Raw genomic sequence first — 26,078 nt, 5'->3', positions numbered from 1 at the left:
GAGGTCATAATGCGGCTGTACAGGGTATTGGTTAGGCTTCTGTTGGAATATTGCATGCATTTCTGGTCGTCTTTCTATCGGAAAGATGTTGTGAAACTTGAAAGGGTTCAAAAAAGATTTACAAGGATGTTGCCAGGGTTGGAGGATTTGAGCTATAGAAAGAGTCTGAACAGGCTGGGGCTGTTTTCCCTGGGGTGTCATAGACTGAGGGGTGATCTTATAGAGGTTTACAAAATTATGAGGGGCATGGATAGGATAAACAGACAAAGACTTTTCCCTGGGGTGGGTGAGTCCAGAACTAGAGGGCATAGGTTTAGAATGAGAGGGGAAAGAAAAAAAGAGACCCAAGGGTTACCTTTTCCACACAGAGGGTGGTACATGTATGGAATGAGCTGCCAGAGGAAGTGTTGGAGGCTGGTAAAATTGCAACATTTAAAAGGCATCTGGATGGGTATATGAATAGGAAGGATTTGGAGGGATATGGGCCAGGTGCTGGCAGGTGGGACTAGATTGGGTTGGGATATCTGGTCGGCATGGACGAGTTGAATCAAAGGGTCTGTTTCCATGCTGTACATCTTTATGACTCTATGACTCTATGAATGCTTGCTCAGACACTAGGAGAACCTCTATTCTGTAAATAGTTTACATATGGTGCCATTCCTAAAGGGGGAACAGGTTCTCAGTTTATCACCTCATCGACACTGTCTCACCTGCCACAGCACAGCATTACTTCTCTCTGCTGGGCAGTGGGATCCAGCTGAATTTTAACCCCGAAGGGGAACTGGAACCCCCAACATGCTGCCATCAGAAGTGAGAGTGCAGCCACATGAGCTGCTGCTGATAGTTCCAAATACAGTTCCCGGGTGTCACTTCGACTTGATGCTGACTTGCTTCTTCTCTGACAGCTCAAACAGATCATATCAGGAAATGGCTGCAGGCAATATTTACAGATATTTCATTGTACAACTGATCTCCACTCTATCCCCAATATCTGTCCGAAATCTGGACACAACAGTCACGTACTGAATTTAAAACTCCATCTGTTAGAAAAATACAAATTCTCCATCAATCAAACGCTGTTTTAATTTTGCAGGGATTATTCGAGTTGTTCCAATGTTTCTGCATGATGTGGTTAGTATTTTTTGTACCTCCACATTTTCTAACTACAGTGCAAACCATTGGATTTGTTCAGAAATGATGAAGAAACAAATGGAGTGCATTTTATCAATTACAGTTTCCCAGAGAGAGATAATAAACAAACGTTGTTTACATCACACTTACTGATGCTGTTGGTCTGTATCCTATAACTGCAGTTCTTCTCTCTTACATTGCTGACTGAGACATGAACAATTTCACTGGGTTTTGTTCCTTGAGTGTTTGAGGCTGAGCAGTAATATTGATGATGTTGTTGTGTGAAGGATTGACAATGTAGATCCAGTTTATTGGTGTCAGAGATCTTTGAATCTTGAGATGGGGTCTTCTCAGACCATGTGTAGTGAATGGGGAGGGATCCCCGGGCAGACTCGCAGGAGACTGTCACTGAACCCCCTGAACATGAGACATTTGGTTGGGATAAAAATCGAAGTCCAGGAACAGAGACGGCTTCTGTGGGAAAGAAACAATTATTGAGAGATCAAAGATCAAATATCCCCCAACACTTTGTCACTTTTCTTCCTGGATAAAACATTGATAAGATATATCAGCAGAAAGTATTTTTTTTGAAGGATCAATGAGACATTTACCGTCAGAGATGTGCAGGTTTACATTAAACATTGGGTCAAGGCCAGGAGTCTCGATCCCACAGCTGTATCGTCCGGCATCTCCCCATTGAAGATTCGTGATTGTGACAAGAAATATTCCTTGTGTTTTGTTATCAGTGATTGATATTCTCCCATTTGGCCAATTTCTCGTTGCTATAACCTTACACTGACGAGTCCATCCGTGACACCAATATTTCATGTGTGATTGGTACCTCCATGCTTCGTAGTGACAAGATATTGTGATCGTTCTTCCCAAAATTCCCGTTACATCTTTCTCTGCCCATAAAGCACCTGAAACTGAGGAGAAACGAATTGATAAATTTGACTGGAATGAATGGCTTAGTATAAACAGATACATTTTAATCAGCTACATTCCATCGAGTTCATGATGATGGCAATCCTTTGTCACAGCCTCAGGCTGTTCTAAATTTCCAGGATGGGAAAAATTTCTGGCTGCAAGAGCTGCTCCTTTTTTTGAGGTATTTTAGGTGTTGGAGGTGATTTCCTCAACTTCCAGAAGCAGCAATTACTGTTTTATATGCTGTTGCATTGTTTTGGAACTTTGGAAAAAAAATTAAAACAACAGCAGTTTAAAAGGGAGAAGAGCAGACAAAGGAAGCACATGGTGAGGACAGTGCAGGAGAGAGAGAGAGAGAGAGAAAACCTGCACAGTTACTGCTTTGCTGTTTGAATTCGTGTATCGCTGGACATCGGAGTGTATCTGGGAAAATTAACAAACAGTGAAATTCACAACTAATCTTGGAGGAACTTTTGGGCGAAGTTCACAGCACAGAATCAGATCAGTTAATTGTTGTTTTAAATCTGTCCAAGAGAAAGGCTGCAGTAGTGGGTATAATGGATTCTTTCTTGATTATATGTTTTTGGAGATAAGTATCTTGATTAAACTTAAAATATAAGCCATAGCTATTAATTTAACCTGGGGCAGTGTTTGTAGAGGAATAAGACAGTGTTATTTTCTGGGTCTGTAGATTGTGAAGGAGCAAAAATGGCCTTTGCAGTGATATGTACTACTTGTCAGATGTGAGAGTTTAAAGAGAGTTAAAGGGTTACTGCGGATTATATCTGCCATAATGCTGTTGGATGTGAATCTTATTAGATCGAGTGGATCGGTTGGAGAGATAAATAGAAGCGATGATGAATTTGCAACAGCAACAGTATGTGATGGATGGCAGATATAGAAAGGGGGGAAAGTCTCAGATACAGTCACATAGATGGATTAACCCCAGGAAGGGTAAGAGAGGTAGGCAGCTAGAGCAGGATTCTTTTGTGGATATACCCATTTCAAACAGATATGCTGTTTTGGAAAATGTAGGGGGTGATGGATTCTCAGGAGAATGTAGCACAAACAGCCAAGTTTCTGGTATTGAGACTGGCTCTAATGCAACGAGGGGTATGTTGGCTTCCAAGAGATTAATTGTGTTAGGGGACTCTGTAGTCAGAGGTACAGACAGATGTTTCTGTGGCCAGCAGAGAAAAAGCAGAATGGTGTATTGTTTCCTGGTGCCAGGATCAAGGATGTCTCAGAGAGGGTACAGAATGTTCTCGCGGGGGAGAGGGGCCAGCAGGAGGTCATTGTCCACATTGGAACCAACGACATTGGAAGGGAAAAGGTTGAGATTCTGAAGGAGATCACAGAGAGTTAGGCAGAAATTTAAAAAGGAGGTCCTCAAGGGTAGTAATATCTGGATTACTCCCAGTGCTACAACCTAGTGAGGGCAGGAATAGGAGGATAGAGCAGATGAATGCATGGCTGAGGAGCTGGTGTATGGGGGAAGGATTCACATTTTTGGATCATTGGAATCTCTTTTGGGGGAGAAGTGACCTGTACAAGAAGGACGGATTGCACCTAAATTGGAAGGGGACGAATATACTGGCAGGGAAATTTGCTAGAACTGCTTGGGAGGATTTAAACTAGTAAGGTGGGGTGGGGGGGGAGGTGGGACCCAGGGAGATAGTGAGGAAAGAGATTGATCTGAGACTGGTACAGCTGAGAACAGAAGTGAGTCAAACAGTCAGGGCAGGCAGGGACAAGGTAGGAGTAATAAATGAAACTGCATTTATTTCAATGCAAGGGGCCTAACAGGGAAGGCAGATGAACTCAGGGCATGGGTAGGAACATGGGACTGGGAAATCATAGCAATTACGGAAACATGGCTCAGGGATGGGCAGGACTGGCAGCTTAATGTTCCAGGATACAAATGCTACAGGAAGGATAGAAAGGGAGGCAAGCTAGGAGGGGGAGTGGCATTTTTGATGAGGATAGCATTACAGCTGTGCTGAGGTAGGATATTCCCGGAAATACATCCAGGGAAGTTATTTTGGGTGGAACTGAGAAATAAGAAATGGATGATCATCTTCTTGGGATTGTATTAGCGACCCCCCAGTAGTCAGAGGGAAATTGAGAAACAAACTTGTCAGGAGATCTCAGTGATCTGTAAGAATAATAGGGGGTTATGGTTGGGGATTTTAACTTTCCAAACATCGACTGGCAATGCCATAGTGTTAAAGATTTAGATAGAGCTGAATTTCTTAAGTGTGTACAAGACAATTTTCTGATTCAGTATGTGGATGTACCTACTAGAGAAGGTGCAAAAGTTGACCTACTCTTGGGAAATAAGGCAGGGCAGGTGACTGAGGTGTCAGTGGGGGAGCACTTTGGTGCCAGCGACCATAATTCTATTTGTTTAAAAATAGTGAAGGAAAATGATGGACCACATTCAAAAGTTGAAGTTCTAAATTGGAGAAAGGCCAATTTTGACGGTATCAGGCAAGAACTTTCAAAAGCTAATTGGAGGCAGATGTTCGCAGGTAAGGGGACAGGTGGAAAATGGTAAGCTTTCAAAAAAGAGACAACAAGAATCCAGAGACAGTATATTCCTTTCAGGATGAAAGGGAATTCTGGATGACTAAAGAAATTGAGGGTTTGGTTAAGAAAAAGAAGGAAGCATATGTCAGGTAGAGACAGGATAGATCGAGGAAATCCTTAGAAGAGTATAAAGGCAGTAAGGGTATACTTAAGAGGGAAATCAGGAGGGCAAAACAGGGACATGAGATAGCTTTGGCAAATAGAATTAAGGAGAATCCAAAGGGACTTTACAAATATATTAAGGACAAAAGGATAACTAGGGAAAGAATAAGGCCCCTCAAAGATCAGCAAGGCGGCCTTTGTGTGGAGCTGCAGAAAATGGGGGAGATACTAAATGAGTATTTTGCATCAGCATTTACTGTGGAAAAGCATATGGAAGAAACAGACTGTAGGGAAATAAATGGTGACATCTTGCAAAATGTCCAGATTACAGAAGAGGAAGTGCAGGAAGTCTTGAAAAGGTTAAAGGTGGATAAACCCCCAGGACCTGATCAGGTGTACCTGAGAACTCTGCGGGAAGCTAGAGAAGTGATTGCTGGGCCTCTTGCTGAGATATTTGTATCATCGATAGTCACAGGCGAGGTGCCGGAAGACAGGAGGTTGGCAAACGTGATGCCAATCTTTAAGAAGTGTGGTAAGGACAAGCCTGGGAACTATAGACCAGTCAGCCTGACCTCGGTGGTGGGCAAGTTGTTGGAGGGAATCCTGAGGGACAGGATGTACATGTATTTGGAAAGGCCAGGACTGATTCGGGAACGTCAGCATGGCTTTGTGCGTGGGACATCATGTCTCATAAACTTGATTGAGTTTTTTGAAGAAGTAACAAAGAAGATTGATGAGGGCAGAGCAGTAAATGTGATCTATATCGACTTCAGTAAGGTGTTCAACAAGGTTCCCCATGGGAGACTGATTGACAAGGTTAGATCTCATGGAATACAGGGAGAACTAGCCAATTGGATACAGAACTGGATCAAAGGGAGAAGACAGAGAGTGGTGGTGGAGGGTTATTTTTCAGACTGGAGGCCTGTGACCAATGGAGTGCCACAAGGATCGGTGCCGGGCCCTCTACTGTTTGTCATTTACATAAATGATTTGATTACGAGCATAAGAGGTACAGTTAGTAAGTTTGCAGATGACACCAAAATTGGAGGTGTAATGGACAGCGAAGAGGGTTACCTCAGATTACAACAGGATCTGGACTGGATGGGCCAATGAGCTGAGAAGTGGCAGATGGAGTTTAATTCAGATAAATGCGAGGTGCTGCATTTTGGGAAAGCAAATCTTAGCACGACCTGTACACTTAATGGTAAGGATCGAGGGAGTGTTGCTGAACAAAGAGACCTTGGAGTGCAGGTTCATAGCTCCTTGAAAGTGGAGTCGCAGGTAGATAGGATAGTGAAGAAGGCATTTGGTATGCTTTCCTTTATTGGTCAGAGTATTGAGTACAGGAATTGGCAGGTCATGTTGCGGCTGTACATGACATTGGTTAGGCCACTGTTGGAATATTGCGTGCAATTCTGGTCTCCTTTCTATCGGAAAGATGTTGTGAAACTTGAAAGGGTTCAGAAAAGATTTACAAGGATGTTGCCAGGGTTGGAGAATCTGCGCTACAGGGAGCGTCTGAACAGGCTGGGGCTGTTTTTCCTTGAGCGTCGGAGGCTGAGGGGTGACCTTATGGAGGTTTACAAAATTCTGAGGAGCATGGATAGGATAAATAGACAAAGTCTTTTCCCTGGGGTTTGGGAATCCAGAACTAGAGGGCATAGTTTTATGGTGAGTGGGGAAAGATATAAAAGGGGCAACGTTTTCACGCAGAGGGTGATAAGTGTATGGAATGAGCTACCGAGGATGCGGTGGAGGCTGGTACAATTGCAACATTTAAGAGGCATTTGGATGGGTACATGAATAGGAAGGGTTTGGAGGGATATGGGCCGGGCGCTGGCAGGTGGGACTAGATTGGGTTGGGATATCTGGTCGGCATGGATGGGTTGGACCGAAAGGTCTGTTTCCATGCTGTACATCTCTATGACTCTACGAATGATTGAAACAGTCAGGATATTTTCTTACCCCACTGGTCGAGCTTTGGGACAGTCTTGAAATTGGGTTTGTGCTGCCCGCTGTGGGCTCTAACTCCACCGTGTGTGACATCATCGAAATGTTGTACCCCTGGAGAGCAGCCTGAGTGACAGGCCTGGATTGGAGTTGGCTGGGGATCAGTGCGAAGGAGGGCACAGGTGCTGAAGGGTCCTTACTCCGACCTGAGAAGGAGGGTTTAATCCAGGTAGGAGAGGGGGTGTGTGCAGACTCATGGTGGGCTCAGGGGCTGCATTTTCAGGGCTCAACGTGTAGATACAACAGGTGACCCAGGCAAGATGATGAGAGTCCTCAAGTGGGAGAGGAAGAGAATTGGAGTTCAGCAAGGGATGGTTCATGAGGGGAGAGAGAGATCAATGTGCAGGACCTTGAGGGCAGTAAAGGCAGGATGGTTTGTAATCACACATTGTTGTCAGTGTAAGGAGTGTAAAATAACATAAATAATTTACTGAGTGTACCAGAGAAATGTTTCATGAGATAGTGCTTAAATTGCTGCCATGTTGTTTCCTGGTGTGGAAGAGGAACAGCCTGTTGATGACTGGGGAGACTTTACTTCAATAAATACCAGACCAAAAATCTTGTTGGGAGAACCACCCTTTTTGTGGAGAACAATTCTTGAGTAAAATGACAGAATGGAATTGAAATCTAAGGTGGAGAGGAGAAGAGAACGGCATTGAGTTCATGAATATGTAAAGCTGACGAAAGTCAGGAGAAAGAGACCTCATTGGAAAACGGAAGCCTTGAATGAAAGAGAGTTGTGAAAACAGAGAGATTCATGTTTCAGGTTTCTGCCCGTGAAGTATTCTACATGAATTTGGTGGGCTCAAGCCACTAAATGTTTCAGGAGGTTTTCATGTAACAGGATTCACTGAGTTGTAGCTGAGAGTAATGCGACACTGGGAATTCTAATCTTGAGTGTTTGACAATTTCTTGCTCATAAATGGAGAGACTGCATGATGAACAACAGTTTTAGTGTTACATTGTAATGCGTAAATCAGTGGGATTGAAAGAGAGTCAGCGACTTGATTCACGTTAACGACTGAAAGGTAAAAGGCTTTTTCTGTGAAAAGAAATATACACCAACAATCTACTTTGCGACCGAGCCTCACAAAACAATATTTAATCAACTCAAGGTGTTTCCCTTGAGGGCTTATTACAACTCCAGTTTTCAGTGTATATTCAACATTAAAAACATTGGAAAAATTAAAATAATTGTGCTGCTTTTTTCACTCAAAAGAAATATTATTTGGTCCATTTTTATTTAATTCAGAATTAATAAAGCTGCTCTCAAGTATTTGGGAACGCTGTCACATGGGATTACAATATGTTCAGTAGAAGATATATTTGTGGTGTTGTTCAGGTATTTTTATATTTGTTCCTTTAAACTTCCAAGACTTCCATATTTAGAGACACATGGAGCAGACAAAGTCCATGCTGTGTCTGTTTTCTACAGCTTGTCACTCGCCCGAAGCCAGTTGCTGTAATGTGAGGGGTGTCACTCTGCATTGGACAAGGCTGACCTGGAACCTCACACAGTCATGTTCCATTCACTGGGCATGTTAGATGGATTTGCAGATTGGTAATGAACATGTTCGACTTTGTGAGAATACACATGCTTTTGCAAAATGTGCTGGAGTGAGAATCAAACTCTCAGCATTTATCACAGCAATAACAATGTTACCCATTGTGTCACAAGCTCTCACTTTATCTGATTATGTATCTTCAAATGTTTAAACATTTCTACTGTATAAACCACACAGTGGTTTCAACAAACATTGATTATCTGAATATACAACTCAAATGGTCACTCACCAGGAATGGAACAAATGAGGAGAATCAAAATCCACATCGTTTTATTCTCAAAGGTCAGTTCAGATCTTGATGTCAATCCCACAGCTCTTGTTTCTCACATTTAAATAAGTGTGTAACGCAATGTCTACAAGAAGTTAAATGAGGAACAGGATATACGAAGCCAGTTTGTGAAACTACAGTAAGCCAGAGGGTAAAAGTTCACCGTGAAGACATTTTTTTCGATCAGTTGTGTTTAACAGAATTCTGAATTCTGAATTCTCACCCGACAGACAGAAAATTCAGGGGGAAACGAATTGTGATTGAGTAACTGGGAGTGAGCTCCAGTTCCTCACAAAACAATATTTAATGAACTGCACTTCAAAAATAAAAGAAATAAAAGCAAACTCAAGATGTTTTGTTCTGAGGGCTTATGACCACTCCAGTTTTCAGTCTGTATTCAACATTGAAGACATTGGAAAAGTTATAACAATTTATTCCACACACGAACCACTCTCTGTGTAAAACATTTGCCTCACTTTCTCCTAAAAAATTGCCCCTCTTCTCACCTTAAAAACATGCACCCAGGTTTTGAACAGACACCCGAGGAATAAGATCTTTTCCGTGCTGCTCATGATCTTATAAACCTCAAAAAGGTCACCACTCAGCCTTCTCCACTCCAGAGAAAAAGGCCACAGACTTTCCAGTCTATTTTTAATTCTAAACCCTCATTTCCAGGCAACTAACTACATTGCATTATTTCAAAGGACAATCATGGAGTTGTCTCATCTCCTAGTCCATAATTGTCACCAACTAATGTCACGATCTGGTCATTATCAGATTGTTCCTTGCAGAAGCTTGCTGTCACAAATTAATTGCTGTGGTTCCTAAAATGGAACAGACATGACAGTTCAAACAGTCTGCATAGACTGGAAATGGTTGGACCTGTTCCAAGGTGAGGATCCCTCTGGTGAACCAACAGACATGGGGCTTTGTATTCACCAGGACATGGTTGATGATGAGTGAGTCTGGTGAACCAAGCTGGGTTTCACCTTTGAGAAGATCAAAGGGGCTGACACCCTTCACCAACCGTGCTCATCCCCAGCCACAATGCTGAAGGCAGTGGCCCCACCTTAACCCTTAATATGGAAGGAGTGTCACTGGAGTCATTACCCAGAGACTGAACCAACGAGGACCATCACAATACTCTGTCTGGGAAACAGAAACAATACGTTGGATAAACTCCTGGAGAACACTTGGAAACATTTGGGGGTTAATACCCCAATGGGGATGAAACCCCTCTGCTGTCAGGTCACCAGTGTCTGAGTGTCAGAAACAGAGAGCAGAGATCCCCCAGCCCCTGAATGACATGGACACTGCAGAAGCAGTTGGAAAAATAGACCAGATTGAAAAATATGATTCTGTGATGAAACAGTGAAGGCATCAGTTTCTAACAAAGTAAAGAATATTTAATCTAATTGTCAGGGATCCTGTAAAGTGACTTGCCATATCCTGGTAGACGGTCACTCAGCAGTTTTTAAAAGACCGTTCTTCTGACACAAACAATTGCAGGACCTGCAGCTGCCACAAATCCCCTCCCCCATTCGGATGGATGTCCCATTTGCTCTGGAATGGCACAGCGATCCACCCACAACATGGACATGAGCCTGTCCCAGGAGGTTTCATTCCCAGAGATTGTGATCAAAGGGCTGGGTCTGAAAACTCTCAGTACAGCCTTGACTGACCCAGAGTGTGCCACCCACAATATCCTGTTGATTGACACTGATGTGGGCTCTAAGAAAACTGCCCCCTCCCTGCCTTTCCAGAAAGCCTCTCCACTGAACATTTCTGTCAGTGGCTGCGCAAACGTGGCTGCAGACATATTGCTACAGGTGACACAGTTCTCCCTCTTTACTGAGCTGTAGGCAATGGGTGCCAGGAGGGTGTTACAGTGTCTGCAGGTCTGGGTTGTGGTTTCACAATGGGCTTTCCCCACAGGCTCTGGGGTTTTACCAGTGACAGAGGAGGCCAATCCCAAGTGTCTAGCAAGGTTTTCGAAAGCCTTTGGAAGAGTTGTGTAATGTCCCTGCTGTAGCAGTTAGTGACATATTCCTGGACTCCTGAGCTATTTGTCATACAGTTCATAGACAATATAAAATGCTCAGTGCTGAAGGAACATTAGGAACAGTTTATAGCACAGTTTAATTGATAACTCTTCTTCTGGTCCTTTGGAATCTCCCCTGTAGATTAATCGATAAAGCTTCTCTCCCCTTTCACCTGTCCTCTTTGTGAGTCATAACCTACATCCCCCTCAGGCCGGACCCCGATACATCTGTCCACTGTTTGTTCCATCCACATCCAACAATGTCCTTCAAATGGACCAGGACCCACAACATTAGCCTCCAGCAAGTGCTGTACCAGGGCAGCTCTCTCCAATTTGCAGACAAAAGTAACTGATACTGAGTCTCATTGTACACCCAGGGCTATTTTTCACACAATCCCCTTGACAATATTCACACATTTTTCTTATAGTGTGAAAACACAATGAACATCAAAACATGCAACAAGTGTGGAAACTTGGTTTTTTGCACCTCAACTTGTCAAAAATGGACAGCACAGTGTCTCAGTGGTTAGCACTGCTGCCTCACAGTCCCAATGACCTGGGTTCAGTTCAAACCTTGGTTGACTGTCTGTGTGTATTTTGCACGATTTCCTCTGTCTGTTTGGGTTTACTCCAGGTGCTAATTTTTTCCCATTCTCTACCAATGTGCAGGTTTGGCAGAATGGTCATGCTGAATTGCCCATAGTGTCCAGGGATGTACAGGTTTGGTGGATTAGCCATGGGAAGTGTGTGGCTATGGAAACAGAGTTGGGTTCTGGGTCTGGTGGGATGCTCTTCAGATGGCTGGGTGCAGACCAGATGGGCCAAATGGTCTCCTTCTTCACTGTCAGGATTCAATAATTCTCAGTAACATTCCTCATTGACCAGGAACCTGTTTGAGGGTTTAATGGAATGGGCCCAAACTGAATATGTGTTCATTTACAATGAACCATTCACACACACCATGCTGCAGACAGAAACATTTTTAGAAATAAAGCAATTTTGGGAGGAAAACTATTTTACCAGATTTAAATTTAAATTTAATAACATTTTAAAATTATTTAATTCCATTGACGTTAATTTAGATTGTAATGTTTGGGATAAAAGTTCACATTGTTTCAGAATGATAGGTGGATTTGCAGCTTTTTAAATACAATGAGCTGAGAAGGACATTCATTTCTTTCAAAGCCTTGCCTTGTCAGTGTGTTTGCGAATATGGCAAGTTGCATTCACATAGCCCCTTTAAAAATGTAAAGCTGGAGCAGAGAGATGGATGAGTGTAAGTTGGAAGATTCAAAGCCGGATAGTATGGTGTTGGAATCATTGAGTGTGAAACTAACAACATCATGGATGAGAGCTCTGTTGGACAGGGAGATGGATGGACTCGGTGGCAAAGGAAAGGTGATTGTGCTGGGATAAAGGCAATGGCTTCATTCTTCAGAGTTGTCAGGTGTAAATTTATTGAAGTTGTGAAAATGCAGAGACAAGCACAATCACAGCAGGTAGGTATGTCAGATACAGTCCTTAAACTGGATCAATGGGGATGGAGGCATCAACCATCACTATCAATCCCGAGCCGTGTGTCTAGCTGTCTCCTTGGAGAGGTGAACAACTGTCATTCAGACTCAGGCTCAGCACTCACTGTCCACTGGACATGAGCCACTGGCAAGAAGATTCAGGATATGGAGGGCTGCTGTTGGACTGGGGTGGACAAAGCTGAAAATCACACAACACCAGGTTATAGTCCAACAGGTTCATTTGAAAATACAAGCTTTCAGAGCACTACTCCTTTGTCAGGGAGTGAGTGGGGCAGGATACAAAGGATACAGCATCGATAAGTAAAAGTTCAAAGGGACACACAACGAATGCAATGTGTTAGAGAAACCGAGATTGCTGTGAAGTCTGTAATCACGTAGAATGGGGATGCAGGTTTCGATTGATTAATATGTAAATCCCAGAATTTCTCTCAAGTCACTGCCCCGATATATCTTAAGGTTTTATCAGTGAATAAAAATGTGACATCTCAGCTCAGACACTGTATTACAGGGATGAGGTGAGAGTGTGTGTCCAACGTGGTTTTGTTTTGAATGTAGAAATTTATAAAATGTCACATTAACTCACTGCCAATAGACTATATGCTTGCTGAACAAATAGAAATTATCTACAAATACAAATTTGCAAATGCAGTTCACTCCATAGACTTATATATGTGTGTGTATGTTTGTGTGTAGCAGGGGGAGAGTGGGGGAGAGAGACATAGGGATGATCTGCGTGAGTGAGAGGAGGAGAGTGTGAAAATTCAGGGGAAATGTTGTCCATGTCATATCTCCATTATGATGCCCCAAGTGTGTATCCTCATTCAAATGTCATCGACACCACCAAGGAGACTTGCACATTGCAGACTATCCCCTCACAGACTGACAATTCAGTGTATGACCATTGTAACTGAGAATTGCTGTCTTCCACTCATAGCCATGCAGTGCATTACAGAAATAGCAAACCCAAGTGGCACTTTAAAACAAACTTATCTGATTACATTCATCTCGTTAACAAGACCCTGAGGATGAAAAACGTTGTGGTCAATGATTGCTTGAGGCCATCACTATTAATGTTTATTTGTGGACAATGAGTGACCTGTTGTTGAAGTGTGAGTTGATGCCAGTGATAGGACTGAATCAGTGGATGCATGGTGGATGCAATTGCCCCAAATAGGTTTCAAATTCATAGAATTTTTACTCCAACATACGCCATCCCCCTCCCCATCCAAAATATGTATAACTGACTCCACCCCGACTCTGCAATTGGGTGTCAGTCATTTTACACAATTATTGTACAGCGACTGAGTCAGGATGGGTGAAGTGAAAACTGAGTGTTTTTGTGAGAAAAGCAGAAATTGCTGGAGAAACACAGCAATTGTGTAGACCATACTTCAGAACTATTAGTAGCTTTGATAATGAGCTCCATGTGTTGCAGACACAGGCAGTGGGATGTTTCTGTGAATTAACAGCAGACTCTACCTGTGATACAGAATGATCCTTCTTCCTCTCTTTGTTGTTGCTGTCCCTGTGGATCCAATGATCTTTTGTCATCTCACCGTTTCTGTTCATTCGCTCTCTATAGCCATTTTGTCCCTAATTTCCCATCAGAGCCATGTCTTTCAGAATTGCAAAGCCCTTATTGGCCCTAACCCTCCTCAATTTACTTCAATGCAAGAGACCTAACAGGGAAGGCAGAGGAACTCAGGGCATGGTTAGGAACAGTGGACTAGAATATCAGAGTAAGTACAGAAATGCATCTCAGGGATGGACAGGACTGGCAGCCTAATATTCCAGGATACAAGTGTTACAGAAAGGACAGAAAAGGAGGCAAGAGAGGAGGGGGAGTGACGTTTTGATAAAGGATACAGCTGTACTGAAGGAGGTTGTTCCCAGAAACACATCCTGAGAAGTTATTTGGGTGGAACTGAGAAATAAGAAAGGGATGATCACCTGTTGGGATTATATTATTGACCCCCTAATAGTCGGTGGGAAATTGAGAAACAAACTTGCAAAGAGATCTCAGTTATCTGTAAGAATAATAGAGTGGTTATGGTAGGGGTGTCAGTGGGGGAGGCGTCAGTGGAGTGTCAGTGGGGGAACACTTTGGGGCCAGCAACCATAATTCTATTAGTTTTAAAATAGTGATGGAAAAGGATAGACCAGATCTAAAAATTGAAGTTCTATATTGGAGAAAGGCCAATTTTGACGTATTAGGCAAGAATCTTCGAAAGTTGATTGGGGGCAGATGTTCACAGGTAAAGGGAAGGCTAGAAAATGGGAAGTTTTCATAAATGAGAGTCCAGAGAAAGTATATTCCTGTTAGGTTGAAAGGAAAGGCTGGTAGGTATAGGGGATGCTGGATGACTAAAGAAATTGAGGGTTTAAGAAAATAACGAAAAAGAAGGAAGCATATGTCAGGTAAAGACAGGACAGTTCGAGTGAATCCTGAAAAGAGTATAAAACAGCAAGAGAATACTGAACAGAGGAATCAGGAGGGCAAAAAAATGGACATGAGATAGCTCTGGCAAATAGAAATAAGGAGATCTCAATGGGTTTTTACAAATAGTTTAAGGACAAAAGTGTAAGTAGGGTAAGAATAGGGACCCCTCAGAAATCGAACAGGAAATGACATCACCACAAACCCCAGGAACCCCATTTAGGAGAAAGATATAAATAGAAAGCAGGAGACAACAGCTTCGCTTCACTTGGAGGTCGCCGCTGATGATGTCACCTCGCCAGGTAATGAAACATCTGGATATCAAACCTACAGCTCAGCGAACAAATCCACACTCTAGAATAGGGCGCCTCAAAGATCAGCAAGGCTCACTTTGTTTAGATTAGATTACTTACAGTGTGGAAACAGACCCTTCGGTCCAACAAGTCCACACCGACACACAACCCATCCAGTCCCACTCCCCTACACCTAAAACTACGGGCAATGTAGTATTGCCAAATCACCGAATCTGCACATTTTTGGACTGTGGGAGTAAACCGGAACACCCGGAGGAAACCCACGCAGACACGGGGAGAATGTGCAAACTCCACACAGACAGTCGCCTGAGGCGGGAATTGAACCTGGGTCTCTGGCGCTGTGAGGCAGCAGTGCTTACCACTGTGTCACCGGTCCACTGTGTGGAGCTGCAGGAGATGGGGGAGTTTCTAAATGATGTTGTGGTTCTGTTCGCCCAGCTGGGAATTTGTGTTGCAGATGTTTCGTCCCCTGTCTAGGTGACATCCTCAGTGCTTGGGAGCCTCCTGTGAAGCGCTTCTGTGATCTTTCCTCTGCCATTTGTGGTGGTTTGAATCTGCCGCTTCCAGTTGTCAGTTCCAGCTGTCCGTTGCAGTGGTCAGTATATTGGGTCCAGGTCAATGTGCTTATATACCGACCACTGCAACGGACAGCTGGAACTGACAACTGGAAGCGGCAGATTCAAACCACCACAAATGGCAGAGGAAAGATCACAGAAGCGCTTCACAGGAGGCTCCCAAGCACTGAGGATGTCACCTAGACAGGGGACGAAACGTCTGCAACACAAATTCCCAGCTCGTCGAACAGAACCACAACAACGAGCACCCGAGCTACAAATCTTCTCACAAACTTTGAATTCTAAATGATATTTTGCATTTGTATTTATTGTGCAAAAGGATATGGAAGATGTAGAATGTAGGGAAACAAATGGTGACATCTTGAAAAATGTCCATATTACAGAAAAGGAAGTGCTGGAAGTCAATGCCTAAAAGTGAATAAATTCCCAGGACCTGATCACTTATTCCCTAGAACTCTGTGGGAAGCCAGGGAAGTGATTGCTGGGCCTCTTACTGAGATATTTGTATCTGGAGGTTGGCTAACGTGTTTAAGAAGGGTGGTAAGGACAAGCCAGGGAACTATAGACCAGTAAGCCTGATGTCGGCGGTGGGCAAGTTGTTGGAGGGAATCCTGAGGGACAGGATGTACATGTATTTGGAAAGGCAAGGACTGATCAGGGATCATCAACATGGCTTTGTGTTTATGAAATCATATCTCACAAACTTGATTGAGATTTTTGAGGAAGTAACAAAGAAATTTGATGAGGGAAGAGAGGTAAATGTGATCTATATGGACTTCAGTAAGGTATTTGACAAGGCCCCCCATGGGATATTGATTAGCAAGGTTAGCTCTCATGGAATACAGGGAGAACTAGCCATTTGAATACAGAAATAGGTCAAAGGTCGAAGACAGAGGATGGTGGTAGAGTGTTGTTTTTCAGACTGGAGGTCTGTGACCAGTGGAGTGTCACAAGGATTGGAGCTGGATCAACTACTTTTCATCATTTATCTCAATGATTTGGATGTGAGCCTAATAGGTATAGTTTGTAAGTTTGCTGATGACACCAAAATTGGAGGTGTAGTGGACAGTGAAGAGGGTTACCTCAGATTACAACAGGATCATAACCAGATGGGCCAATGGGCTGAGAAGTGGCAGATGGAGTTTAATCTAAATAAACGTGAGGTGCTGCATTTTGGGAAAGCAAACCTTAGCAGGACTTACACGCTTTATGGTAAGGTCGTAGGGAGGGTTGCTGAACGAAGAGACCTTGGAGTGCAGTTCATAGCTCCTTGAAAGTGGAGTCGCAGGTAGATAGGATAGTGAAGAAGGTGTTTGGTATGCTTTCCTTTATTGGTCAGGGTATTGAGAACAGGAGTTGGGAGGTCATGTTACACCTGTGCTGGACATTGGTTAACCCACTGTTGGAATATTGTATGTAACTCTGGTCACCTTCCTATCGGAAAGATGTTGTGAAACTGGAAAGGGTTCAGAAAAGATTTACAAGGAAGTTGTCTGGGTTGGAGGATTTGAGCTATAGGGAGAGATGGAATAGGCTAGGGCTGTTTTCCCTAGAGCGTCGGAGACTGAGGGGTGACCTTATAGAGATTTATAAAATCATGAGGGGTATGGATAGTTTAAATAGACATGGTCTTTTTCCTGGGGTGGGGGAGTCCAGAACTAGAGGGTATAGGTTTAGGGTGAGAGGGGAAAGATATAAAAGAGAACTAAGAGGCAACTTTTTCATGCAGAGGGTGGTGCATGTTGGGCATGAGCTGCCAGAGGAAGTGGTGGAGGCGAGTACAATTACAACATTTAAAAGGCATCTGGATGGGTATATGAATAGGAAGGGTTTGGAGGGATATGGGCCAGGTTCTGGCAGGTAACTAGATTGGGTTTGGATATCTGGTTGGCTTGGCAGAGTTAGACCGAAGGGTCTGTTTCCATGCTGTAGATCTCTGTGACTCTATGACTCTATGTGAGGGACAATATGACAGTGACCTGGGAATATGCCATTTCCTTTTGCTCTCTGGTGCCTCCTATGTTGTCTGACCACCCCAGAAAAGGGGATTTGATGCTGTATTTCCTCTTTAGATCAGACTCCGGTTTCTTTGTTTACATATTTATTAATGTATACATGGGAGCTGTACATTCCAATAAATGCTGAATAAATCAATTCGTTCGAGTAGTAACAAATGTATTTTATTATTTTAACAGATAATAAGGTTCCATCCAATGAGACTATTACACACTACCTCACTTGTCTCTCTACCCAACAGCATTTACATTGTCTTCATTCCAAATTAGGACACAGGACTATATTATCCAATGAGATTTAAACAAGGGTATGGACAGGGAGGTCTTTTTCCTCAATGGGGGTATCCAGAACTAGAGGGCATAGGTTGAAGGTGAGAGGGAAAAGATTTCAAAAGGACCTGAGGAGTAACTTTTTCAGGCAGAGGGTGGAATGTGTATGAAACGATTTGCCAGACGAAATGATGGAGGCTGGTACAATGACAGTATTTAACAGCATGAGGCCGTCATGGAGAGAGATGAGGCAGGAACAGAATAGGCCATTCAGCCCTTTTGAGTCTCCTTCGGCATTCACCTGGATCATGGCAGATCTTCCACCTGAATATCATTTTTCTTGCACTACCACCCCATGTCCCTCCATATCTTTATTACCCAGAACACTATTGATCGTGTTTTGAATATACTCAAGGCTGGTCCCTCCAGAGGTCTCTGGGGCAGAGAATTCCAACAAACCATCACCCTCTGAGTGAAGAAATTCCTGCTCATCTCAGTCACAAATGGTCAACCCATTCTTCTCAAACTGTGTCTCCTGCTTCGAAACCCCTCCACCCAGGGCCACCTCATTGATGGGGAACTTAGAGTGCTCAAAATCATTCGTGTAAAGGCCATGATGCTCACCTAATGTTTTTGTGTAAACATTGTGACTGAAACAGAACAAATCACCAGGAGAGTGAAGAGTACCCAGCGTATCACATCCCAGGCAACGTAACTGTGTAAAACAGAAGAAATACAAAATCATTTGAAGGAAACAAGACTGCTTGATGTTTTAAACATTTATCCCCTATTCACACTGCAGTATCTTGTAGCAAAATAAAGCAGCACAGCTCAGGGAGTTAAGTGGGAAAATTAAATTACAGTTTAACTAATGAATGACTTGAACAATATAGAGAGGCCAAATGTAGCACGTTTCAGTAGCGCATCCTGTAATGCTCAGTATCTTGTTATCAATGAGGATTATTAGATGTGGATGGATATTTACAGGAGCACTGCAGTCTGGTGCATTATTGCAGTGGGTGAGATGTCTCTTCAGTGAGTGAGAAACTCAGAATATCATCATACCACACTGTTCCTGCACCTTCTAACAGGCAAGGCTTATCCAGCTGGAACCAGACAGCCTCCCACCCGCTCAGTTTGGGAATAATGTTTAACATGAGAGAACAGAGGAGGAGAAAATGGTAGAGAATGTAATGTCCCTGGCAGTGACACACCAGACGCCCTGGCTCAACAAAATCAGTCACTTCTTTGAAGTATACAACACCGTGAGCTTGGATGAATAATGAAGCATTTAACCTGGGACAAGGCAGACAGAGAATTGGCATTTCCTGTTATGAACGTCCAAAAATGTAAATAGCAACACTGTAAATGTTATGACTTGGAAATTGAACCCCTTTGCTAATTAAAACTAAAATTAAAACACCCAGCAAAGCTTGCCTTCACCTCACCAGTAAGGAAGCGAACATAATAACATTGTATAAAGTGAGTGACCATTTACATTCTGATAAAATTGAAATGTATTGTAAGCCTTTATGCTAAGTCACTTATTCTCACTTGGAATTAATGCTGATGGAAATATTGGCAATGAAATTGTTCTACCTTTTACTGACAGACCTGGGTCCTGACGATGTTCTTGTTGCCCTTCGTGATATTTTTGGTGATGTTGTTGGTGATTTTGTTGAGGAATTGTCACAAGTATATTCCCTTCCTGTTGAGACATGAGAAAATATTCAGCTTCAGCTGAGTCTCAGTTACAGACAACCAAGAGAGCACTCTTCACCAATGGAACCTCAGGACTTTTGTGAATAATGGGTTTTGCTGAATTCATTTCTCTCTGGAGACACTTGATTAGGTTCTGGAGATTTATCCATCGTTATGTATTTTAAGGTGATCAGCACTTCCCCTTCTGTAATGTGGACTATTTTCAAGACATCAATGTTTATTTCTCTGAGATTCCTAATCTCCACGTCTCTCTCCACAGTAAAATATTCGAAATATTTGTTTAGTATCTTCCCCCTTTGGGAAGTACTTAGTTGCAGGAAGCAAATGGTTGTGATGTAGCAATGGAGTTGTTGCAATGTTTCTCCATATGTGGGCTGGATTTTATACACCTGTTCATTTTCCAAGTACAGTGCTAACCATTGGCTTTATTCAGAACTGATAATGAAACAAATGGACTGCATTTTATCAATTACATTTTCCCAGAGTGAGAAAATAAACAAACATTGTTTACATCACACTTACTGATGCTGTTGGTCTGTATCCTGTAACTGCAGTTCTTCTCTCTTACATTGCTGACTGAGACATGAACAATTTCACTGGGTTTTGTTCCCTGAGTATTTGAGGCTGTGCAGTAATATTGATGATGTTGTTGTGTAAAGGATTGACAATGTAGATCCAGTTTATTGGTGTCAGAGATCATTGAATCTTGTGATGGCATCTTCTCAGACCATGTGTAGTGAATGGGGAGGGATCCTTGGGGTGATTTACAGGAGACTGTCACTGAATCCACCGACCATGAGACATTTGGTTGGGATTGATATTCTCCCATTAGGCCAATGGGGTGTTTCACGATGTGGGAGAGGGATCAATGTGTAGGACCTTGATGGCAATAAGGGCAGGATTATTTGTAATCACATATTGCTGAGAATGTAAGGAAGGTAAAATGACCACCTGCTCTCCGGATGGTGAGTGCCCTGCTGTGTTTTTCCAGCACCACACTCGCGACTCTGATCTCCAGCATCCACAGTCCTCACTTTCTCCTCAAAGTAAGTTACTGACTGTTCCAGAGAGATGCTTCATGAGAAAATGTTTTCATTGCTGTGCCATTCTGTTCTGGTGTGAAAGAGGAGCAGTCTGTTGATGTCTGGCTGGACTTTAGTTCAATAAATACCAGACCAATTTTGTTGAGAGAATTGCCTTTTGTGTGGGGTACAATTCTTTAATAAAGTGACAGAAAGGATATTAAGTGTAAGTGAAGAGGTGGTGGGGAGAGAAGAAAGGGAGATAGATACACGAATGATTAAAGGTGATGAAGGTCAGAAAGCAGTCATCTTATTGGATAAAGGAAACTTTGGAAGAAAGAGAATTGTGAAAACAGAGAGATGCACACTTCAGGTTTCTGTACGTGAATTATTCTGCATGAAATTCATGGGCTCCAGCCACAAAATGTCTCAGGAAGGTTTCTTGTAACAGAATTGACGAAGTCATAGTCGAGAGTAATGCTACATCGGGCATTTTAATTTTGAGTGTTTGAAAATTTCTTGACTATATGTGGAGAGACGGCAATGATGAAGAAAAATGTTATCGTAGTGTTACATTGTAATGTGAAATTCAAGGAGATTGAAAGAGAGTAAACAACTTCATTCAAGTTAAAGACTGAATGGAAAAAGGCTTTTAGTGGGAAGAGAAATATAACCAACCACCTACTTTTGTGACTGAATCTCACAAAACAATATTTAATGAACAGCACTCCAAAACAGAAAAGAAATTAAAGCAAACTCAAGCAGTTTTGTTTGAGGAGTTATTACCACTCCTGTTTCCAGAGTGTGTTCAACATTAAAAACTTTGGAAAAATTAAAATTATTATACTGGTATGTTCACTTAAAAGAAACATTATTTGGTCTTTTTCATTTCATTCATAATTAATAATGTTGCTCTTCAGTATTTGGGAACTGTGTCACATGGGCTTATAATATGTTCAGTAGAAGATCAAACCCTCTCAAGTTGAATAATAACCTTCCTGTTGCAATGTGATCAGAATTGTACACAGTGCTCCAAGAGTGGCCTCAGTAACATCCTATACAACCACAATATGATGTTCCAACTCCGATACTCAATGGTCTGAGCAATGCAGACAAGTGTAAACACCTGCTTCACCTGAGCCCCAAGGTCCCTCTGTTCACCAGCACAACCCAGGGCCTGACCATTAATTGTATAAGTCCACCCCTTGTTAGTTTTACCAAAATGGTGTGTTCCATTGGGGTTTGTTAAAGGGCTTGGGCTGGTAACTACAACCCAGCTATCCCACTTGTTTAAAACCTCGGGTTTCACATGGAGCTGTCACTTGCCGACATAGACAGTGGTCACTTCCATCCTCTTGAGGTCTGTTTTCTGAGCCTGCAGGAATAATATGAAACCTCACCCTCACACCGACACAACCCGCCAGTGGCTTTCCATTTCCTGAAGTGTGAGAATCCATGAGACAGACAGATGAGGTTCCCCATCTCCAGGGAGGACACAGTAAACACGGGTTGGGTGTTTTTTTAATGTGAATCATTTCTGCAACAAATAAACTATGAACTCTTTATTTTTTAGTCTTTAATGGACAGCTTTTGTTGTCCATTCCAATTGCCCCTGTCTGAGTGGTTTTCTAAGCCATTTGAAGCGGGCAGTTAAGGACAAAGTACATGACTGGAGTCTCATGTGGAGCAGACTTGGAAATGGTGGCAGATATCATTGCCTAAAGGACGTTGATAAATCAGAAGGGTTTTGGTGCTTTCGAGAATCTGAGGAGATCTCAAAATGCTTCCCATTCTGTGAAGTACTCATTTAGAACATAGAACATAGAACATAGAAGAATACAACGCAGTACAGGCCCTTTGGCCCTCGATGTTGCGCCGATCCAAGCCCACCTAACCTATACTAACCCACTATCCTCCATATACCGATCCAATGCCCGCTTAAATGCCCATAAAGAGGGAGAGTCCACCACTGCTACTGGCAGGGCATTCCATGAACTTACGACTCGCTCAGTGAAGAACCTACCCCTAACTTCAGTCCTATATCTACCCCCCCTTAATTTAAAGCTATGCCCCCTTGTAATACCCGACTCCATACGCGGGAAAAGGTTCACACTGTCAACCCTATCTAACCCCCTAATCATCTTGTACACCTCAATCAAGTCACCCCTAAACCTTCTTTTCTCTAATGAAAACAGCCCCAAGTGTCTCAGTCTTTCCTCATACGATCTTCCTTCCATACCAGGCAACATCCTGGTAAACCTCCTCTGCACCCGTTCCAGTGCCTCCACATCCTTCCTATAGTATGGCGACCAAAACTGCACACAATATTCCAGATGCGGCCGCACCAGAGTCTTATACAACTGCATCATGACCTCAGGACTCCGGAACTCAATTCCTCTACCAATAAAAGCCAGTACGCCATATGCCTTCCTCACCGCACTATTTACCTGGGTGGCAACTTTCAGAGATCTGTGTACATGGACACCAAGATCCCTCTGCTCATCCACACTACCAAGTATCTGACCATTAGCCCAGTACCCCATCTTTTTGTTATTCTTCCCAAAGTGAATCACCTCACACTTAGCTACATTGAATTCCATTTGCCACCTTTCTGCCCAGCTCTGCAGCTTCTCTATATCCTGCTGTAACCTGCCACATCCTTCCTCACTGTCAACAACTCCTCCGACTTTCGTATCATCCGCAAACTTGCTCACCCAACCTTCTAACCCCTCTTCCAGGTCATTTATAAAAATGACAAACAGCAATGGTCCCAAAACAGATCCTTGCGGAACACCGCTAGTGACGGCACTCCATGAAGAAACTTTGCCATCAACTACTACCCTCTGTCTTCTTCCATCCAGCCAATCCCTAATCCAAACCTCCAACTCACCCTCAATGCCATATCTCCGTATTTTCTGCAGTAGCCTACCATGGGGAACCTTATCAAACGCCTTACTAAAATCCATATATACCACATCTACCGCTTTCCCCTCATCAACCTCCTTCGTCACCTTTTCAAAGAATTCAATAAGGTTTGTGAGGCACGACCTGCCCTTTACAAAACCATGCTGACTATCCTTGATCACATTATTCCTATCCAGATGTGCATAAATCCTATCCCTTACAATTCTCTCTAAGACTTTGCCCACAACACAAGTGAGACTCACCGGCCTATAGTTACTAGGGTTTGAAGAAAGAAAACATTTGGAAGGCAGCAAAAAGAGGATTCTGGGTAATCCAAGATGGAGGATGGGAAAAATTTCTGGCCGTAACAGGCTGCTCCTTTTTTGAGGTATTTCAGGTGTTGAAGGTGATCTTCTCGAATTCCGAGGAGCAGCAAAGTGCTGCTGCATTGTTTTGGAACTTTGGGCAAAAAATGTCAAATTAGCAGCACTTTTAAAAGGGGGAGGAACAGACAAAGGGAACACGTGGTTAGGTCAGTGCAGGACAGAGAGAGAGAAAAGGAAACCCACACTGCTAACTGACACAGCAGTGAACCTGCGCAGTTACTGCCTTTATTGTTTGAGTTGATGTATCACTGGACATCATAGTGCGTCTGAGAAAATTAACAGACAGTGAAATTGACAACTAATCTTGGAGGAACCTGTTTGGGAGAGGTCACAGCACAGAAACAGATAAGTGAATATTTTTAAGTGCGGCCTTACAGAAAGTCTGCAGTAGTGAGTAGAGTGGATTCTTTCTTGATTATATGTTTTATTGAAATATGTCTCTTGATTAAACTTAAAAATATAAGCCAAAAGTATTAAGTTAGCCTGGAGCAGGAGAGAAATAAGACTGTCCTCTTTTCTGGGTCTGCAAATTGGAAGAAGCAAAAATGGCCTTGTGAAGAGTGATATGCCCTTCCTGTTGGATGTGATAGTTCTGAGAGAGTTTACATGTTACTGAGAATTATATCTACAATAAATGCTGTTGGTTGCAAATCCTATCATATTGAATGGATCGGTTGGAGAGACAGTTAAGGGCAATGAAGAATTTCAAGAGCAAGGAGGTGTGATGGATGGCAGTTTTGGGAAGGGGGAAAAGTTGCAGATACAGTCACAGAGATGGGTTATGTCCAGGAAAGGTAAGAGAGGTAGGCAGGTAATGCAAGGGTTTTCTGTGACTATCCCCATTTCAAACAAGTATGCTGTTTTGGAAAATGCAGGGGGTGATGGATTCTCAGGTGAAAGTAGCAAGAACAGCCAAGTTTCTGGTATTGAGATTGGCTCTGATGTAATTAGGGGTATGTCGAGTTCCAAGCGATCGGTTGTGTTAGGGGACTCTATAGTCTGAGGTACAGACAGATGTTTCTGAGGCCAGCAGCGAGAAATCAGAATGATGTGTTGCTTTCCTGGTGCCAGGATCAAGGATGTCTCAGAGGGGGTGCAGAATGTTCTCACAGGGGAGAGGGACCAGCAAGAGGTCATTGTCCTTGTTGGAAAAAACGACATAGGAAGGGAAAAGGTTAAGATTCAGAAGGGAAATTACAGAGAGTTTTGCAGGAATTTAAAAAGGAGGTCATCGAGAGTAATAATATCTGGATTACTCCCAGTGCTACAAGCTAGTGAGGGCAGGAATAGGAGGATAGAGCAGATGAATGCATAGCTGAGGAGCTGATGTATGGGTGAAGGATTCACATTTTTGGATCATTGGAATCTATTCTGGGGTAGAAGTGACCTGGACAAGAGGGACGGATTGCTCCTGAATCGGAAGGGGACTAATATATTGGCAGAGAGATTTGCTGGAGCTGGTCAGGAGGATTTAAACTAGTAAGGTGGGTGGGGGGGGGTGAGGGGGAGGGGGGGGGGGGGGGGGGGGGGGGCGGTGGCTGGGACCCAGGGAGATAGTGAGGAAAGAGGTCAATCTGAGACTGGTACAGTTGAGAACAGAAGTGAGTCCAACAGTTAGGGCAGACAGGGACAAAGCAGAGAACAAGGTAGGACTGTTAAATGAAACTGCATTTATTTCAATGCAAGGGGCCTAACAGGGAAGACAGATGAACTCAGGGCATGGTTAGGAACATGGGACTGGGATATCATAGCAATTACAGGGACATGGCTCAGGGATGGGTAGGACTGGCAGCTTAATGTTCCAGGATACAAATGCTACAGGAAGGACAGAAAGGGAGGCAAGAGAGGAAGGAGAGTGGCGTTTTTGATAAGGGATAGCCTTACAGCTGTGCTGAGGGAGGGTATACCTGGAAATGCATCCAGGGAAGTTATCTGGGGGAAACTGACAAATAAGAAAAGGATGATAACCTTATTTGGATTGTATTATTGACCCCCTAACAGTCAGAGGGAAATTGAGAAACAAACTTGTAAGGAGATCTCAGCTTTCTGTAAGAATAAGAGGGTGGTTATGGTAGGGGACTTTAACTTTCCAAACATAGACTGGGACTGCCACAGTGTTAAGGGTTTAGATGGAGAGGAATTTGTTAAGTGTGTATAAGACAATTTTCTGATTCAGACCTACCAGAGGAAGTGGTGGAGACTGGTACAACTGCAACATTTAAAAGGCATCTGGATGGGTATATGAATAGAAAGGGTTTGGAGAGA

General features: G+C 43.1%; 1 protein-coding gene across 1 annotated transcript in view; it reads right to left on the bottom strand.

Moving 5' to 3' along the window:
- The window catches only part of LOC122562927 (uncharacterized), a 90,588-nt gene that overhangs the window by 21,436 nt on the left and 43,074 nt on the right, over positions 1–26,078 (bottom strand). The window contains exons 11-15 of the mRNA XM_087973389.1: positions 19,379–19,487; positions 18,408–18,494; positions 8,554–8,618; positions 1,743–2,057; positions 1,282–1,605 (exon numbers count right to left, since the gene is read on the bottom strand). Of these exons, the coding sequence (XP_087829515.1) occupies positions 1,282–1,605; positions 1,743–2,057; positions 8,554–8,618; positions 18,408–18,494; positions 19,379–19,487 (900 nt within the window). The remainder of the gene's footprint in view (positions 1–1,281; positions 1,606–1,742; positions 2,058–8,553; positions 8,619–18,407; positions 18,495–19,378; positions 19,488–26,078) is intronic.

This window comes from Chiloscyllium plagiosum, unplaced genomic scaffold (genome assembly GCF_037043375.1).
Source record: "Chiloscyllium plagiosum isolate Xiang-an unplaced genomic scaffold, Cpla_swu_hap1 HiC_scaffold_26, whole genome shotgun sequence".
Taxonomy (NCBI): domain Eukaryota; kingdom Metazoa; phylum Chordata; class Chondrichthyes; order Orectolobiformes; family Hemiscylliidae; genus Chiloscyllium; species Chiloscyllium plagiosum.
The sequence above is the reverse complement of the archived record's forward strand: the minus strand, read 5'-3'. Positions and strand labels throughout refer to the sequence as shown.